Source organism: Eleutherodactylus coqui, chromosome 3 (assembly GCF_035609145.1).
Source record: "Eleutherodactylus coqui strain aEleCoq1 chromosome 3, aEleCoq1.hap1, whole genome shotgun sequence".
Taxonomy (NCBI): Eukaryota; Metazoa; Chordata; class Amphibia; order Anura; family Eleutherodactylidae; genus Eleutherodactylus; species Eleutherodactylus coqui.
Genome location: NC_089839.1, coordinates 14,727,073 through 14,742,061, shown reverse-complemented (window position 1 = coordinate 14,742,061; position 14,989 = coordinate 14,727,073). Strand labels below are relative to the sequence as shown.

General features: G+C 46.5%; 1 protein-coding gene across 1 annotated transcript in view; it reads right to left on the bottom strand.

Moving 5' to 3' along the window:
- The window catches only part of CAPN2 (calpain 2), a 51,916-nt gene that overhangs the window by 27,039 nt on the left and 9,888 nt on the right, over positions 1–14,989 (bottom strand). The window contains exons 3-8 of the mRNA XM_066595150.1: positions 5,455–5,573; positions 5,012–5,145; positions 4,221–4,389; positions 3,147–3,230; positions 2,955–3,040; positions 2,222–2,296 (exon numbers count right to left, since the gene is read on the bottom strand). Of these exons, the coding sequence (XP_066451247.1) occupies positions 2,222–2,296; positions 2,955–3,040; positions 3,147–3,230; positions 4,221–4,389; positions 5,012–5,145; positions 5,455–5,573 (667 nt within the window). The remainder of the gene's footprint in view (positions 1–2,221; positions 2,297–2,954; positions 3,041–3,146; positions 3,231–4,220; positions 4,390–5,011; positions 5,146–5,454; positions 5,574–14,989) is intronic.

Here is a 14,989-nt window from a genome sequence, read left to right as displayed (position 1 = left end):
TCACTTTTATTGCGTTTTTAGTGAGGCAAAATGCTAAAAATGAGCATTTTGCCTCAGTTTTTTAGCTTTTTTTTTAGCGTTTTTTTCGGTGCACAGTCAAAAGCATGTGCAACTTATTGTACGCATCGTTACGGACGCGACAATACCAAATATGTGGGGTTTTATTTTTTTTTTACCTTTTTTTATGCTAATCTGAGAAAAAGCATAAAAAATGTTTTTTTACTCTTTTTTTTTTACATTTTTTTTAATTCATTTTTTAAATCTTTCTTTTTTTTACACTGTTTGTGTCCCTCTGAGGGACTTTAATCACTGCCCTGATGATCGCTGTCATAAGGCATGGCAGAGCTACTGCTCTCCCATGCCTTATCGCTCATACAGCGATCTCAGGCATAGGCAATACAGGACGCCAGTGTCTGGCGTCCTGTTGCCATGGTGACAGGCCGGGCTCTCGCGATGACATCGCGAGTTCCGGCCGGAGACACAGAGGGAGCCACGCTCCCGCTGTGAACTCTTTCCCTGCCGCGATCTACTTAGATCGCGGCAGGGAAGGGGTTAACAGTGGCGGGCGCATCTCCGATGTCCCCCCGCTGCTGCAGCGAGACGCCGGCTGTGACTGACAGCCGGCTCCCGCTGCGGGATAGCGCTGGATCACATATGATCCAGCTCTATCTCCCGGACGTAAGTTTACGCCCTGTTGCGGGAAGTACCCCGCTCCCAGGACGTAAACTTACGCCCTGCAGCGGGAATGGGTTAAAGGGCCTTCACACAGGCCGAAGATCCGCTTTAACCCTTTCCAATCCACTGTCTGACGTGTGAAGACTTTATGATTTAAGGCTGTACAGCTCTGATGTTGGAAGACGTCCGTCGGGGTTCTCTTACTGTATATTGCCAGCCTCTCTGCTGTCGGAGCCTATCCAACGTGTCACCTCATGCAGTACTGGCTTTAGCCAGCAGATAGCACCGTTGTATAACGGCAGAAAAAGAGTAAGCCCCCTAAGAAAACCAGGATACAAATTGGACTGGAAAGGGTTAACAGTGTCATCAACATGGACTAAAAAACTTCTGCAGCATGGCAATTACTTCTGCGGATTTTGATAGTGGATTTCAACTTCTGTAATACGAAGGTTGGAATCTGTGACAAAATCCCTTCAAGCTTTTCATGACCTCCCATATGTCTTTTTGCTGTGGCAGTTAAATGGCTTTATTTTGCAGCGGTGTAAAAACATGGCAGAATCGTGCGGACACAGATGACCGACATGTCGTCCCCACAATAATCGTTCAGATTCGGGAATCTGAACGATTTATCGGCTCATCTAAAAGGGCCCTCAAAGGGTTACTAAACTGCCAAGAAAAGCAGAGTAGCAGCAATCTCAGCTAATGGGGACTTCTGCTCCTTTAATTGAGCGATTAGCAGGAGATTCAGCACCCAACCCCTTAACTGATCAGAACTTCTGACAAGCCAAAAGTTTTGCAGAAGTGCAGTTACTGTTTAACCGAGCAGGAAATCACCTGCTCATTAAGGCCGTTAGGCATCTTATCATGTATTAGGATATGGATGATATTAATGACGGTGTTACACTTTGCCCAGCTACAATACTGACTAATATGCCCCGAGAGGACAGCAGTGGAGCTTTGCATAGTCTGTGCAGGAGGAGAAGCATTTCCTGTGGGTGAGGTCCTATGACTCAGCTCCGCTTTGATGCTGAGGACTCACCCACTGGGTCGCTAGTCACCCTCCACTCTTTATAATAACTTGTAAGGCTCAATAGCAACAGGAGGTCCCATTATCTGAAAAGGCTTGCACTCGGCCATCTCCATTGTTCTTCTAGTAAAACCAAAATTTGAAGGTTAGAAGTGTCTCTGAGCCATAATGTAATAACAGGATGTCCCGCATGGATGAGATTAGGAGAACATGGTCGCTTTCTTTCAGAAACAGCACTGCTCTCGTCCATGGGCTGTATGTGAATGAGATGATCTGCAATGACACAAATGGCCCGTGAAGAACGGTGGCGCTGTTTCTGAAAGGTAGCAGCTATGTTCTTCTTATCTCATGAAGCCCCTTTAAGATAAAGGTCTCTGACTTGCTGCACTCCTGCGGCTGCACAACCATAATTCTCAGCATACACTGAAATGCCATGCTGGGAGTTGTAGTTTTACAACTGGAGATCATTGCTTTAGGTTAAAAAGTGGGACAAAAAAAGTGATAAGACAGGCGACCTACCAAAACTCTCCATCGTCACAGCGTTTGATCAGTCTGTCTCTTTCGCTGGGATCCACGGAGTTCCATTCGCTAGAACTAAATATGAAACAACGGGGTGAAATCATCAGATAATTAGTGACGTGCTGATGACATTGGCATACAATACGTTATCATAAATCATGTACTTCAGTCTCATCCAGAGCTGCATTCATAATTCTGCTGATTTCCGATAATCTTTCTGCAAGTCTTCACAACCCAAACTGTGTTGCACTGCGGGAGATGTAGTGTAATAGTCCGATACTTCATCAAAGCCTACTGTGCACAGCATAGACTGCTAAACACCATAGTATAGTGCATTATGGGAGCTGGAAAAATCCAACGTGGATTTCAATAGAAATGCTTAATACAGATTTTAGCTGCGGAGATGCATTTCTGCTGCCGCCTGTTCATACGTGGATTTTAGCCTCATTCAATAATCCAGAACAGTAATAGCAGCTTCTGTTCTGGTGGACCTTCTGCTGTCCTGGTATTACATGATGGCCATATTATATGTGTAGCTGGTAATGGCTTCTGCTGGCAAAATCAGCTGATTGCTGGGGGCGCTGAGAGTTGGACTCAAGATCAATCACGTGTTCACCGCGGGACGGGTTGAGCATCTTGGCACAACTCCTATAACAGCAGAGCCGCCCTGCGATGATAGTCTGCACCGAGCTGCATGGTGCGCGGGTATATGGCGTGTTCCTCCTGTACTCACTTATCACTCCACGCTCCAGTCCATTCTATCTCTCCCCAGGGATTTCGGATCCTAATAAGTCTTTCCTGGCGACCTCTAGAGTTCACCTGGTTGAATTGTACAAGTTCAGTATATTTGGAAAAATACATGAAAAATACACAATAGAATGTGATAATGCAAAAAAAAAAAAAAAAAGAAGAGAGAAAGCTCCACCTCTTCTGCAGCGGTGACGGAGTAGGCGTGGCCTTTCACCAGCTTCTGGTGAGTGATGGCTTCTGTCTCGGCTGCACTTGTGATCTGAAATATAAAAACAGTTATAGGTTGTCAATGCCCGGTCTGTAGGAGTCCGGCGCTGGCCGATTCGCAGAATAATGACCTACAAAGCGCACGGAGAAAACTCTTTAGGACTCCTGCAGTCTGTGGATGAAGCCATTGTTGTACTTCAGGATTACCGTAAGCAGGAGAATCGTCCCCAGCAACTAGTAGAGGAACGTGCGGATCTTACTGGCTGCTGTGACGTCGGCTACAAGGAACATTGCATTTCCGGGAAGACAACGGAGGAAGGAGGAGGAAGCTGAAGTCCACAGAAAGGCGAGACTCCAGCGGACAAAACAGCGCAAAACTTGTATCACTGAGCAGTGGGAAAACATCTCCTGGTCAGATGGATCCAGATTTCTGTTGCTGATGGGAGGTCAGAATTTGGTACAAGCAGCATGGATCGCTGACCCCTTCCTGTCAGCCGGTCTGAACATGTCAGCAGCGCCATCTAATCTGCAGCGGCTACAAAAAGCTTCCTGTCCGCAGGGGCCGATGTCATCACCAAGTGGAATCTACGCTACGATGGATAACTGCAGTTCTGAAGACTAAAGGAGGTCTAACGAGCTACTAAATGAGGGGCTCTGATAAAGTGACTGTTCATTGTACATCACTATAAAGTGTCTGGAGAAAATAGTACTGAGATTCGTTATTAACCATGTGCTGACCGTGATAGATCCGCTATCGACCTAATGGCGGATGGAAGATACACTACCATAGTTTGCACACAACACTCCTCCATGGGTCACCAGGACTGACCAGATACCTACAAATTAACCCTTTTCCTTTATTACTTCCATACCATCTAGTCCGTCAAGCACACAAAAAAATTGAATGTAGGCTTCGAAATAAACTTTCCAACCAAACCGGCCTTCCCCATACACAAACCAATATGTCAGAATTGGGAGATCCACAGCCTCCCTCCACCGTCAGTGGAGCCCCCAGAGGGTTCTTGGCCAGGTCCACACTCACGTCTATGGAGCAGCCCAGCAGAGAGCCGGTACGCAGCGCCTTCTGTATGATCTTGAAGAGATTGGCTGGAGCTTTCTTCAGCTCGTACCACTCCGCCAGGCCTCCGGTGAAGTCCTCGAAGCCTTCAGTAGTGCTACCGCCAGACAACGCCTCATAAGAACCGTTTAACCTGCAAAGGGAGACACAAAAGTCACATCTAAGCTTAGCTGCTCGTGTCCCGACATCTGAACGCTCATGTTTGCAAGCAGTGTTGAGTACAACTCTATGTTTACAGTTTAGGGTATGCAGATTTAGGCTGGGTTCACACGGGGCGGATTTGCCGCGGAAATTCCGTGCGGAATTTCGCCGTGGCAAATCCGCATGCGGCCGCTAATCCCGGGATTAGCCAACCATGTGGACGAGATTTCTGAGAAATCTCGTCCACATGGGACGGCAAATCCACTGCGGCTAAGCCGGCAGAAGCCGCTGCTGCAGCGCGGATTTGCCGACCGCAGCATGTCTATTTTTTCTTTCCGCTGCGGCCGCGCTCTCCTCTATGGGAGCGCCGGCCGCAGCGGAAGAGCGGTAGATTAAATAGAACAACTGAAAAATACAACTTGTTCTGCAGACCCCACCCCACCCCCCGCTGCGTTGACGGATAATTAAGAGGTGTGACTTTTTGAAAGTGGGGAAGAAAAAACTAAAATGCGGATTGAGTATATTGGTGGCTCTCTCCATTCAAGTCTGTGGGGACCCCTGTTCTTCCATTGGGGTCTCTGGGGTGGACATGCTAGCAGTGACTACAGACTTACTTGGCGTAGGCCTTCTCCAGCAGCGCGCTCCAAAATTCACTCCCTTCGGCCGAATGAACAAAGACAAGCTCGCCGTTTTTGGTTGGCAGCCGATCGTCTATCACCACATCCGTCCATTCTCCAAACTGCCAGAACTAGAAGATTTCAAACACAAATCATAAAACAGTAATCATTGGATACTGCTTCACCAGTTTTAAGATCTCTGCTTGAAGTCAGTGAACAGAAAACTGTCCAGATCATGAGTGATTGACAGACATACATCGCTCAGATAACAGGTCGTGCGCCGCAGTCAGCTGACTAGGAGGAAGATACAATATTTAAGTCTTTGGATGTAGACATTCAATGTTTCCAGCAAGCAGAGATCTTGAAAAAGGTTCATTATTTGAACAGAAAAGTAATGCCAAGTTCTTCATGCCCGGAGCTGATCTCCTGACGAGACATACCTGAAAGTGGAAAATTCCTGCATAGTTTTCCTGGAAACTCTGGTCTTTCGGGACGACCCGAGACAGAATCTGCTCATTGAGCGTGAGAGACGCGATGGCGGCCAGCAGCCAGCAGTCACCTGGAGGATGATGAATACATTATGTCAGATGCAAGAGACATTGGGGGCTGCTGTGATAGAGATCAGACACATAATAACGACGCACAATGATATAACACTGGTGCAGATACAGATGCAGCAGAGCTGACTTTGTCACTTTGCACAACCCAACGTAACAAGACGCATAGTGTGAACCTATGAAGTATTGTGATATATATCTTATTTGAGCACAACGGACATCCCCTGCTGGAGCGATCTCTGTAGATGTTCAGACAGCTCCTCAAATCACCAATCTATATAGTGCAAAACAGCAAACAGGGGATAGGAGGGGGATGCAGCTGCAGCCTTCACTCAGTTTCCCTGAAAGTGCATGCGAGTCGAAGGGAAGATCGATCTTGGAGGGGTTCTACCAGAATTACAAGTTCTCCCCTCTGCACAGATTAGGGGATAACTTGCTGATCGGTGGAGGTCTTAATGCTGAGACCCTCGCTGATCTTAAGATTGGGGGTCCCCGTCCTCCTCACTGCAGGGTTGCAGTGAGGAGGAGACTGAATGACATACTGGTCAAGCAAGCACACTGGCACTCCATTCACTTTCAATGAGACCGCCAAGGCGGGCATTTCCCATTGAACTGAATGGAGCGCCGACCACGTATGTGTGGCCAGCTCTCCCTATAAAGGGACATCATTGCAGGGGGAGAATCGACCCCCACAGTGACAGGAGTCCCATTTTGCAGATCAGCAGGGCTCTCAGCAGGGAGACCCCCACAATCAGCAAGTTATCCCCTATCCTGAGTACCCACCAAAAAAAGCATGAAGAGTCCGCAGCTTTCCTGTGTATTTGCGCCAGCCCATTCACTTCAATGGCCTATTACACTGCGTGATACACACCATAATAGATCATGCCGCGCATTTTTTCACGCGTTTTTGGAATACACACATGTGAACAAGCCAATTGATATCAATGGGTTCCATTCACTGCGTATGACGCGCACAAGAATTACGCACGTAATACGCAGCGAAAATAAGCCCGGAGCGGGAAGGAACCTCAGGATGTGGCCGCTCCTCTCTCCTCGCCATGTTATCTCAAACCAGGAGACGGAAGGAGGGCGCAGTTGGCGGGCTGCTGTAGGGTGTGAGTTAGTGTGTGCGCCGCTCCTCCGTACGGAACACAAGCGGAGTTCCTGCACTACGGGTTGTCCCTGCTGATACACATTCTAGAGGGGACATCGGTGGCCATGTCCTGCGGAGCCGCTCCACGGCCCATACGCTGCGATTTTTGTTCCACTTACGGAATACACAATTTGTATCCACGAGTGTGGACGAAAAAGCAAAAGTACATGCCTTTCAATGCCTGAGATTTGCTGCGGATCCTCTGCGCGGACACGGATCGCAGATTCCACAATTGGAATCCACCCATGTGAGCCCGGCCTAAGGCAGGAAGTGAGAAACCGTTTCCCTGGATTTTCCAAACCGTAAGTTGCGCAGCTGCGCTAAGAAACATCGATAACTATTGTCCTTTGCGGACTGACTTTCATTTCCGAGGATTCCGCGGTCGGACATAACTTCGTTCCGTTTATCGTTCCCGAGATAAGGGACTGTTACATATTTCGTCCGAATCGACGCAAATTGAATCGGTTATTAAAAAACGTTAAGCAACGCACAGCGTTTGATTGGTTGCTAGGCATGTCTGGCCTTCCTAGTGACAGAATCACCCTGTATCTGTTCCCTTCTTCCTACTGGTCGGCCACAGAAAAGTAGGCCGCCAACACACTGTTATGAAAGCTGACTAAAAGACAATCTGTCCCTTTTGCCCATAGCAACCAATCACATCGCAGCTTTCATTTCTTATACCCCTGAGGTAAAATGAAAGCTGCTCTGTGATTGGTTGCTCGGGGCAACAGAGTCAGCTCTCATCCAGGTCAGTTCTTGTAGGTAACCAGACAGAAATGACACCATTATTAAGGTAAACTTGGGTTCCCAGCGAGAGAATCTCCCAGTATGAGACACGATGCCAAGTACAATCCGCGCTCTGTGAGAGGACATGTGACATAAACGCAGATTTACCGCCATTTCCTACCAGCTAGGATTCTGTGGGGGGAGAACGACCTCATGAAGAGGAGGCTTGTGCTGGAATGAATCATTACTGCATTCCAAGCCTGATGGAAAACTCCAGGAACGTCGGCCGCAGCCCAGAAACCAGCCGCAGGAAATTCCCGTACGTGGAAGGTAGACGATCCATCCAGGGGCGACACGGAGAAGATCGAGGCCCCTCGGCTGTACAGATCGGGGCCCCTCGGGTGTACAGAACGGGGCCCCTCGGGTGTACAGATCGGGGCCCCTCGGCTGTACAGATCGGGGCCCCTCATTTTCCCGCTTTTTCTGCAGAGACGGCGCTATGAGGTTGCAGGGTGTATTCACACGGGCAATTTTCTTGCGCGAGTTTTGTGCGCTGCGAGAGTTCTGCGCGATGAACGAGGCTTTTTTGAGCGAGTATCGGCGTATTTTACTGTACGTTTTCTGCCCACAGCGAACTTCATTTACGCAGCAAACAAACGCCTCAATTAGAATGGCTAATTAGTTCTAAATGTGTCCTCTTTCCAGCAGAATTACGCAGTGTTTCACGCATTACTTTGCATATTTGCGCGCCCCCCATTGACTCCTATGGGGACCTCTGCTGTGTAAATACGTAGGAAGTTAGAGCATGTTCTATTTGTTTGCGCAGTCAAAAACGTGCATGCAAAATACGTGCGTGTGAACGAACCCACTGAAATCAATGGAAATACACGCACAAATATTTATGTATGAAGCTCTTACCATAACTACGGCACGGGTTTCCACTGAAATTAATGAGATGCGAATTTGATGCGGAATCAGCGTGGACATCCCAACAAATTCCACAACAAAGTCCGCCATGTGAACCTACCCTGATACTAATACTAGTCGGACGCTTCCTGTTCTGTAGAGAAAACTTCTCAGACGTCACTTCATCATCATCACTGAGAGGTGACACCTGTATATAGGTAACACAGGATCCACCATTTACAATAGGTGATGTCACAGCTCACCTCCTCCCCCTGCCTGCACAGGTCACAACACTCTCCCATAGAAGTCTATAAGTGATGGACACAGGTCACCTCTTACCCCTTCCTGCACAGGACACAGAGCATGCCCACAACACATTCCCACAGAAGTCTATAGGTAACGGTCACAGCTCACTTCCTCTCCCATCCTGCATTGGTCACAGAGCATACCCACAACACTCTCCTATGGAAGTCTACAAGTGATGGACACAGGTCACCTCTTCCCCCTTCTTGCACAGGACACAGAGCATGCCCACAACACATTCCCACAGAAGTCTATAGGTAATGGTCACAGCTCACCTCCTCCCCCCGCCTGCACAGGTCACAACACTCCCCCATAGAAGTCTATAAGTGATGGACACAGGTCACCTCTTCCCCCTTCCTACACAAGACACAGAGCATGCCCACAACACATTCCCACAGAAGTCTATCGTAATGGTCACAACTCACTTCCTCCCCCTTCCTGCACAGGTCCCAAAGCATACGCACAACACTCTCCTATAGAAGTCTACAAGTGATGGACACAGGTCACCTCTTCCCCCTTCTTGCACAGGACACAGAGCATTCCCAAAACACATTCCCACAGAAGTCTATAGGTAACGGTCACAACTCCCTTCCTCTCCCTTCCTGCACAGGATACGGAGCATGCCCCACAACACTCTCCTATAGAAATCAATGAGTGATCTCCTATCCACTGTGTCTATGACCTATGAAGCTGCTGTAAATGCTGTTAACTGCGGCTCAGGTAAGCTGGCCGCCCCTCCAGTCATGTACAGACTACGGAATAAAAAATCTACAGTCAGAAAATAAAACCACAGAAGAAAAATGGAAAATGTTTCACTATTTGGTTTTATATACCGCAGTAAAGAATATCTACGCTTCCTTCACTCTGCCTGATCCTGCAGGTAGCAGACGTGCTGCACTCAGCACTCCCCCTGTCCAAATGGCCCCTGAGGATTCCACCCCCCTGGTGACTCAGACACTGAGTCATAGTGAAAAAATGTGAAAGATCTCAAAAAGGAAACTTCATTGTAATCCTGGTGTTTGTTATGACAACCGCAGGAAATCTCCCCGATCGCCGGCTGCGACCACAAGGGGGACGCGAAACCAACCTTGTCACTACTCATTATTAGAGATTCAGATACTGCCACAGTGCATCACAGCGAGACGTTCAGGGACGGGGGATTAAGGGGGTAAAAAGTTAGGCAACCAATCAGATCCAACTATTTGTTTTTCCATTGTTTTCAAACCCTCCGCTTGTTACCAGTAAATTCAGGTATTTTTGTCCCATTTATTTCCGCAACTTTTTTTCATTTAATGCTTATAAAAAAATTTGCAAAAATTGTGGCAAAATATCAAAGCTGAGCCTGAGCACTCGTGTTTGCAGCATAATGTGAGGACTGCTTGTAAATCTTTGAAGGTACACAATGAAGATTTACATACACTGACAGCAAGCCGAGAAAGATGCAGAACTTTACATTATACTTTTAACCCCTTAATGACGCGGATCTTTTTTTTTTTTTTCCATTTTTGTTTTTTCCTCCCCTCTTTAAAAAAAATCGTAACTCCTTCATTTATCCATCGACATCGCTCTATGAGGGCTTGTTTTTTGCGGGACGAGTTGTATTTTTCAATGGTGCTATTTAATGTACCGTATAAGGTACTAAAAAAACTTTCAAAAAAATTCTAAGTGGAGTAAAATGAAAAAAAACCCCGACGTTCAGCCATCTTTCAGTGCGTCTTGTTTGTACAGCGCACAAACTCCAACAACAATGACATGATAACTTTACACTATGGGTCGGTATTAGAGATGAGCGAACCTACTCGTTTAGAGTAAGTACTCGATCGAGCACCGCGACATGGCCATATGAGGGCTTGTTTTTTGCGGGACGAGTTGTGATTTTTTTAAACAGGGGGGGGAAAAAAAGAAATTGGGAAAAAAGAAAAAAAGGGGCCATGTCATTAAGGGGTTAAATAATGTATTAACTTCCTTCTCTGGGTCACCACATGTGTGATTGTATTTTTGATTTTTTACAAAGTAAAGGGAGACAAGTGTTTTTATAATTTTTTTTATAATTTTTTACCTTTTTTATTTATTTATTTTTTAATTTCTATTTATTTATTTATTTTGTCCCTTTAGGGGACTTCCACAGGGACCCATCAGGACCCCTGATCACATTCCGGGGTCCGATGGTGACAGCCCTTTACATGCTGCAGTGACAGCCCTTTACATGCTGCAGTCACATAGACTGCAGCATGTAAAGGGTTAACACAGCAGAGATCGGAGGTTTTCTCTGATCTCTGCTGTAAGAGCTAGTACCTAGCTGTCCTCTGACAGCCAAGCACCAAGCTCTCTCTGCCACAGAGACCATCGGCTTGCTTCTGACAAGCCAATGGTCTCTATGGCAACCTGTAAACAAAGCAGGAGATTGCTGGCATATCTTCAATATCTTCTGCTGGTTTTTCAAAGCCCTTGCTTTGTTCTCTGTGGGTTTGTGCAGGCAGAGCACACTGTCACAGCTTGTGGCAGTGTGCTCTGCAGCTCCCATAGTGATACATAGCCCGGAAATATTCCGGGCTATGTCGCTATGAGCAGTGGAGCTCATCCCGGAAAATTTCCGGGCGTGCCACTCAAGGGGTTAAAGGGTTAATAGCCGCGATCGGCTGTACGGCCAATTGCAGCTATTGCCCATGGGTGTCAGCTGTAATAAACAACTGACGCCCGCACTGTATGAAGATAGGTCGCCCCCCGACCTCTCTTCATACATACCGCGATGCTCCAGGATGTAAATAAATGTACATCCTCGAGCGGGAAGGGGTTAAGACTCGTCAAGATCATACAGGTGAGGTAACGGTCCATACTGAACGAGGGGGCCCAAATGCTTGTCTGCCTCAAAGCGGTATAATCACACCATCACTCTCACTTCAGGTTAATGGTGGCATTGTAAACTACCAAGCACAGTCATCCTGCTTTCTTAATAAGCCCTGTGTACACACATTACATTACTTATCCTGAGTTACATCCTGTATTATACTCCACAGCTGCACTCACTATTCTGCTGGTGGAGTCACTGTGTACATACATTACTTATCCTGTACTGATCCTGAGTTACATCCTGGATTATCCTCCATAGCTGCACTCACTATTCTGCTGGTGGAGTCACTGTGTACATACATTACTTATCCTGTACTGATCCTGAGTTACATCCTGGATTATCCTCCAGAGCTGCACTCACTATTCTGCTGTGGGAGTCACTGTGTACATACATTACTTATCCTGTACTGATCCTGAGTTACATCCTGTATTATACCCCAGAGCTGCACTCACTATTCTGCTGGTGGAGTCACTGTGTACATACATTACTTATCCTGTACTGATCCTGAGTTACATCCTGTATTATACCCCAGAGCTGCACTCACTATTCTGCTGGTGGAGTCACTGTGTACATACATTACTTATCCTGTACTGCTCCTGAGTTACATCCTGTATTATACCCCAGAGCTGCACTCACTATTCTGCTGGTGGAGTCACTATGTACATACATTACTTATCCTGTACTGATCCTGAGTTACATCCTGTATTATACCCCAGAGCTGCACTCACTATTCTGCTGGTGGAGTCACTGTGTACATACATTACTTATCCTGTACTGATCCTGAGTTACCTCCTGTATTATACCCCAGAGCTGCACTCACTATTCTGCTGGTGGAGTCACTGTGAACATACATTACTTATCCTGTACTGATCCTGAGTTCCATCCTGTATTATACCCCAGAGTTGCACTCACTATTCTGCTGGTGGAGTCACTGTGTACATACATTACTTATCCTGTACTACTCCTGGGTTACATCCTGTATTATACCCCAGAGCTGCACTCACTATTCTCCTGGTGGAGTCACTGAATACATACATTACTTATCCTGTACTGATCCTGAGTTACATGCTGTATTATACTCCAGAGCTGCACTCACTATTCTGCTGGTGGAGTCACTGTGTACATACATTACTTATCCTGTACTGATCCTGAGTTACATCCTGTATTATGCTCCAGAGCTGCACTCACTATTCTGCTGGTGGAGTCACTGTGTACATTCATTACTTATCCTGTACTGATCCTGAGTTACATCCTGTATTATACTCCAGAGCTGCACTCACTATTCTGCTGGTGGAGTCACTGTGTACATACATTACTTATCCTGTACTGCTCCTGAGTTACATCCTGTATTATCCTCCAGAGCTGCACTCACTATTCTGCTGGTGGAGTCACTGTGTACATACATTAGTTATCCTGTACTGATCCTGAGTTACATCCTGTATTATACTCCAGAGCTGCACTCACTATTCTGCTGGTGGAGTCACTGTGTACATACATTACAATCAGGCTTGACACCCATTATATCGTTATGGGATTGCCTCCTGTCTGGCTCCTCAGGGTATCAGGATGTCTTTTGCAGATGTGTCCCAGAGCGGCTGAGTAAGGCAGTTCAGTTCCCATGCAGGGCGTGTACGGTTATATCACGCTCCCAACATTAATAAACAGGTTACGCAGATTTTGTAATACGAAGGACGAATTAAGGAAGAATGAGTTGAGAAGAACACATTATACTCAGAAGCCACAAAGTAACCTTCCCACAACTCTCCGGGGCGACTGCAGCGTAATTACAGATTCTCAGCAGACACAATAGGGCGCAATTATATGAGCTTTCGCATAAACACAAATACTTGTACCGGATTTACATGGTGCCCGGTGTTTTCTGTCGGTCGGATGGGTTGTCGGCTGTACAATGGTTTCCACGCAGCCATACCGGTATTTTAAATACTTATGGAAGATTCTTGGGGGAAATTTGGGGGCGTGTAACTCAGAACCGCGCCATTATTTTTGAAAAAATAATGCAAAATCACAAAAAGGAAAAGAGATCAATTAAAAATTTTTGCAAAAGTCCACACACCCTCAACGCAGTGTAATATATTTGTACTTTGTTTTGTGTCTACGGCTCCCATAGAGACCTATGTGTCTCCAAGGTAACAGACTACAAACAAACCTCCTGCAGTCTGTTACCCGATCCTGTTTCTATGTGTTACTCCGCTCCCCTTTTTCTTGGTAACCTAAATGGAAGTGGAAGAATGACTTCTATGGTGCCGAATAGGTCTGCATGAGAGCTGCATACACAAAACAGGAGGGCATTTAACTGGCTTTCAATTTTTGAAACATCTAAACAATAAAAAAAATATACCCTTTAACCCCTTAGTGACCAGCCTATATTGTCACACTCCCAGAGCCATAACCTGCTGGCATAGACACATGATCTAGCTGTCTGGAGCTGCATGATTGTTGCCATACCAAGTTTGATTATGTGCTGCTTTTTTTTTTATTTTTCGTATTTTATTCATTTAAAATGGGTTTTAGTGCGGAAAAATATGTATATTTTTTTACCTTTTTTTTAATTGAACGTCATTGAACTTTTTTTGACATTATTTTTAAGTCCCTCAAGTGGACTTGAAAATGTGATTGTTCGATCGCTAGGAAAGTACACCGCATTACTTATGTAGCGCATTCCACAAAGCCTGTGACATCAGCCTATGAAACTCTGCCAGAGGCGTGGCCTAGTAGGCTGAGTTACATGGCAAACATGGAGACCTTTGACAGGCATCCGGCTGCTATGAGAACCCACTGGTACCTTTCGGTCGCACCACAGGCTGCCGATGGGTGACAGGAGGAGCCCCCACCCCCTGTCATCGGCTTATATGTTGCAGTTGCTATTGATTATGGTATGTAAGGGGTTAAACTGCCAGGATCTGAGGTTTATCCATCACTGGCTGTTAGAGCAGGAGCCCGGCTGTCAGTAGTCAGCCAAGCCACTGTCTTAAAAGATGTATTAGTGACCTCTGTAAAAAGGTGCATTGGCCGTCATTAAGGGGTATAAATACAAATACAATGTCATTTACCGTACAGGATTAGAAAAATAAGTCTGCTTTTTCGCAGAAACAGCACCACCCCGACCCATAGGTTGTGTCAGGTATTGCAGCTCAGCTCCATTTAAGTGAATAAAGCTGAGCTGTAATACCACACATAACCTGTCTAGAGGTGAGGCACCATTTTTGGAAGAGTCAGCTCCAGCTGTAGAAAATAGGAATATCAGTGCCTGGATCGTTGTTCAAACAGTACAACATGTACAGGGATCAGTCGGGAGCTGCAGCCCCCCGGCCAAATGCGCAGAGACCCTCAATAGTAGACCCAACACAAGAGAGGAAAGCAGAGGGTTCATCGCACTGCACGAGAGGGGACTAAGACACCGGGGAACGATTAACACTTAGGGCAGACAACGCGTTTCGGTGCAGGAAGGTGTAAATCAT